Source organism: Colobus angolensis, unplaced genomic scaffold (assembly GCF_000951035.1).
Source record: "Colobus angolensis palliatus isolate OR3802 unplaced genomic scaffold, Cang.pa_1.0 Scaffold48, whole genome shotgun sequence".
In the NCBI taxonomy this organism is placed as follows: domain Eukaryota; kingdom Metazoa; phylum Chordata; class Mammalia; order Primates; family Cercopithecidae; genus Colobus; species Colobus angolensis.
This window is the reverse complement of record NW_012118265.1, coordinates 12249222-12254021: the sequence shown is the minus strand read 5'-3', so window position 1 is coordinate 12254021 and position 4800 is coordinate 12249222. Positions and strand designations below refer to the sequence as shown.

Below are 4800 nucleotides of genomic sequence, written 5' to 3'. Positions count from 1 at the left end.
ATCTCCTGACCTCGTGATCCGCCCGTCTCGGCCTCCCAAAGTGCTGGGATTACAGGCTCGAGCCACCGCGCCCGGCCACCACAATCTCTTAACTGTAATCTGATGTACAGGAATTATACTGTTAAACACAATTATTTATTAAAGGGTGTTTTTAGATTTGACTACAATGATTCAACTTATCATCAGTGTAATGATTTAGGCAAAAGGAAAATAAAGTATGTACTTTATTAAGACTTTGCTCTAATAGGTTAATTTATATAAAGATGTTATTTAAAATTTGTGCCGTATGACAATTTCCCAATGTGTTATGGTATGTTAGTAGTATACTAAAGTATGCCTAAAAGGAAATTTTTAACTAATACATGCTCAAATTTAACAATGAATGAACACATTTGCATTTTATTTTAATGACTAAAGGCATAAAACATAAACTACTAAAATTAACAAAAATATTATATAAGAAATTAGAGAAGTATGAGCATAGTCATATAATTTTACTTATGAAACTGAAAAGAAAAATACTTAGGATTATAGAGTGATAGCAAATTTTGGCGGCTTTTTTCCTTGATAGAAATATTAAACAACAGATGTGAGTTAAGATTTTATATTCTTATAAACTTCAAACCTAACTTTTATAAAAACAGATTAATGTTTAAATTCTAGAATAAAAATGCTAAAGCTGACTTTTAATGGTACAATTAAAACAGAAATAACTGAATTATTAAGATGTTGCTCAAAAACACCCATCAGCTGTCTAACAAATTTTGAGACAATGTATCATTCTGGTTTGGAGAATACCAAATGTATTTTTCTAAATGTCCCAAAAAAGCTGAGCAGAGTTTCTCCAAGGACTCTCCAGCTCTAGAGTGTTAGCCTTGGAGATAGATGAAGCTGTCTGTGGGAAAGGAGAGCAGAAATATGCCACATTAAGAAGTTAAAGAGAATGGTCAATATGGTATCTGATGAATATTAAGAATGTAATATAGAAAAGATACATTCCATAAAGAAATTATAACCAAAACAATCATGTACATTAGCAATTTAAAATATTTTTCTCTGAAAATGAACTATTTGATTATTCTTGCCCTTTATCAAAATAATAACTATTTTCTCATAAAAGAGTAACAGTGTAGTTTTGCTTTATTATTTTTAAAGTTTTAATCTAGCTGGCTGTAAAACACATTATAAAATTAGAGATAAATTATTTAAACCTTTATTAATATCACCCGAGTACAGTGTTAGTAAAAACTGAGAAATTTTTAACATTATAATTTCTTATAACTAATTGTAAGTGATAGAACTGCTCTGCAATCAATCTTGATAAATATAAAAGAATACCTAGCCAACACAAAAACAGCTGGGGAAGCGAAATCAGCTTTAAAAAATTAGTATGATTTAAAGAGTTTTATATTAAATAGACTGTTTCACAATTTACTCACATTGTTGACAATCAAAATTTTATTCCTAAAAGAGGGACAATACAAAGCTAGGACCTTCATGAACATTCAGGTATCAGAAGAAAGTTGCCAAGGACAGAACTGATTTAACAGCAAGAGATTGGTCTTATGCTTATTACCCAGCACCATTATTAACTGTTAAAACAACCAAAACTAAGCAAGTCAAATGCATGGCTATTTATTTTTTGTTGCTTTTCACAGATGAGCCTCTGATGTGGAGTTTATCCCCCAAAACATTTGATCTTCTTCCACGTTCAATGGCTGGACTTTGTTGAGTTTTCTCCCTGAGAAATATACATGTGAATATTAATATGATTTATAAAATGGCCAATGGTTTATAAATCAATAAACATGTTAAAAACCACTGTAATATAAGAAAAGTTTTATCTTAAAAGTTCCTTAATAACTTTGAAAAACAAGGCTGGCCAGGTGTGGTGGCTTACGCCTGTAATCCCAGCACTTTGGGAGGTCAAGGTGGGCGGATCACAAGGTCAAGAGATCGAGACCATTCTGGCGAACATGGTGAAACCCCATCTCTACTAAAAATACAAAAAATTAGCTGGGCGTGGTGACGTGCACCTATAGTCCCAGCTACTCAGGAGGCTGAAGCAGGAGGACTGCCTGACTCTGGGAGGTGGAGGTTGCAGTGAGTCAAGATTGCGCCACTGCACTCCAGCCTGGTAACAGAGCCAGACTGTCTCCCCCTCCGAAAAACCAAAAACAAACAAACAAACAAACAAACAATAAAACAGGAAAAACAAGGCAGACTATTTCAGTGAATTTAAAACAGCAACAGCTGTTTTCTTGAGATAGATTTAACTGTTTATAGTTTAAACACTGTTTAATGTTAACAGTATGGTAGCCACTAACCACATTTATATTTGAATTAAACTAAAATAATTCAATACTTCAGTTTTACCAGCAATGGTTCAAATGTGAATCAACAGCCACATGTGGCTAGTAATTACTACACAGGACAGAATAGATATATAGCATTTTTGTCATTACCGAAGTCATTTCAGAAATGCCATTGGACACTGCTGGTTAAGAGAAAATGCCACTGTTAGGGCCAGAAATTTATAGGTCACCCATAAAGAGCATGCCTTCTCTAAGTGGGACCTAGATTTCCTATTCAAACTTGGCACTGCTAGGTTTTTAATCAGTACATTTTTCAAATGAGAAAAATATCTGTAATTAATATAGGAGCAAGTTTTCAAGCAATTCAATAGAAAATACCAGGGCTCTAAATTCCTAAACAAGTATTTTAGAAGAAAAGATCCTAGCATATGAAATTCTCCATAAAGCTTCTGATTTACTTGATACTCACTTGTCCACTGCTAGTTCTGTGAAGCCTTCTACCTTCTGCAGCAATTCTCCACTCTCTTATAGCTTAGAACAGATTTCTATTAAAGGTCTGGTGAGGCCTTTCTCTTTAGTGTAACTTCATAGGAATTAGATATTATTATTCATTTTCCCCCAGAGAACCACATTAAACTGTAGCTCCAGGGTATGTACAAAATGTATTTTAAAATCTCTATAATATTTGTTTATTTATTTTTGAGATGGAGTCTTGGTCTGTCACTCAGGCTGTAGTGCACCGGTGTGATTTTGGCTCACCACAACCTCCGCCTCCTGGGTTCAAGCGATTCTCTTGCCTTAGCCTCCCAAGTAGCTGGGATTATAGGTATATGCTACCATACCTAGCTAATTTTCGTATTTTTAGTAGAGACGGAGTTTCACCATGTTGGCCAGGCTGGTGTCAAACTCCTGACCTCAAGTGATCCACCTGCCTCGGCCTCCCAAAGTGCTGGGATTACAAGCATGAGTCACCATGCCCAGCCAGAAATCTCTATAATCTTTAATATGTGGTTTCAGCAAATTTATTTTTCTCAGCTATACTAAAAGGGAATTGTAAAATAAGCTAATGTTCTTGCAAAATTCTTCCAAAACACCTAAAACACATCAAATATGGTATTGCATGTACTGTTACATATTATACCCGTGTCTGAAATTTCATTTACAATTAAATGATAAATTGTGATTTGTTAAGGAAGTTGTTAAGTCTTCCAGATAGAGTCCCTCTCCCCTTAACATATCTCTAGGTATCTTTACCAGTGTGAAATGTATGACTCTATAACCATATTAGAATCTGTTTTACAAGAATACTCCATAGCAAATCAGTTTTCCTTAAAGAGGATTTTGGTCTCTGTCTTCTGAGGCATAATTTACTAGTGAATTACTAACCATACAATCCTAAACTATTATTGATTTTTAGATATAAATTTAAATTTGTGTGGAATACTCAGTTTTAGTATAAAATTATTACATCTTTCACAAAAGATACTGTGGATACAACTTGGATGATCATCAAAACTTTCTGATAACAGAAATAAAATTATGTAACTTTACTTCAAATTCTTCTTTAAAAACTAAACTATTTTAGAAACAACTTTTACCTTCTTTTAAGTTCTTGGCAGCCAGGATTCTCATGGCCAACACTTCTCATTCTAGTGTTTTCTAGATTGTGTCGTCCTGGTTTGTACTTCAAAACCTCACTTTGCCACTCCTCATCAAAAGCATGAGCATCATCTGTGTTAAATAGAAAAATAATGGGAATAAGTATTAAGGTATCAACTGTCAGTAATTGCCTTGCTCCCACATATTTCAGTCTAGTCTGGTGTTTTCATTAGTGTAACCTCAATATAGAGGCAGGAAGCTGCTTCAAATATAAGGATCTTTGATGAGAGTAGTATTTCTTTTCCTGTCTGTTCCTCTCCTATTCCTACTGATGACCTAGTTATTGATGATCTATTTTTTCACCTGCCTGGATATCATATTATTTTGCCCAATGGACCAGCTGACCCAATTATAATAACTAACAGTTTTTTTTCCTGGGTCATCTCACAGTAAATATGCTCTTCCTGTATGCTGTATACTTCTGTGACTAGCACTTCTATTCATCTAACCATCTTTCTATGTAACTTGACTTCACAAGTTTCTGTTGTCAATTTCCTAAGACAGGTTACTCAGCTAGAATGTCAATTCATGCTGTTATGAAGTAAGTAATCTAACTTCCATAGTAGCAACAATAGAGAATGATAGTACTTCTTCTTTAAGACTGCTTTAAAATATTATGTTCCTTCACAAAATTTTTCATCAAAATGTTGATTATTGTGAAATACTCAGTATATATATAAATGTGATAAAATTACAGAGGTTACAATTAAACACAGGTCACAATATCATGGCTTCTATCTTATTGCATAAGAATAATTTCATCAAACCCCGGCCGGGCGTGATGGCTCACACCTGTAATCCCAGCACTTTGGGAGGCCGAGGTGTG

At 34.1% G+C, this 4800-nt stretch overlaps 1 protein-coding gene across 4 annotated transcripts in view; it reads right to left on the bottom strand.

Moving 5' to 3' along the window:
- Positions 1 to 379: 379 nt before the first annotated feature.
- Positions 380 to 4800, bottom strand: part of MLF1 (myeloid leukemia factor 1) — a 39627-nt gene continuing 35206 nt past the window's right edge. For 2 of the 4 annotated variants that reach the window (XM_011959040.1, XM_011959039.1), the window contains 2 exons: positions 3914 to 4046; positions 380 to 1741 (listed from right to left, as the gene is read on the bottom strand). In XM_011959040.1, the coding sequence (XP_011814430.1) occupies positions 1636 to 1741; positions 3914 to 4046 (239 nt within the window). In that variant the 3' untranslated portion in view covers positions 380 to 1635. The remainder of the gene's footprint in view (positions 1742 to 3913; positions 4047 to 4800) is intronic. The other 2 variants (XM_011959038.1, XM_011959041.1) reach the window with 1 other exon arrangement.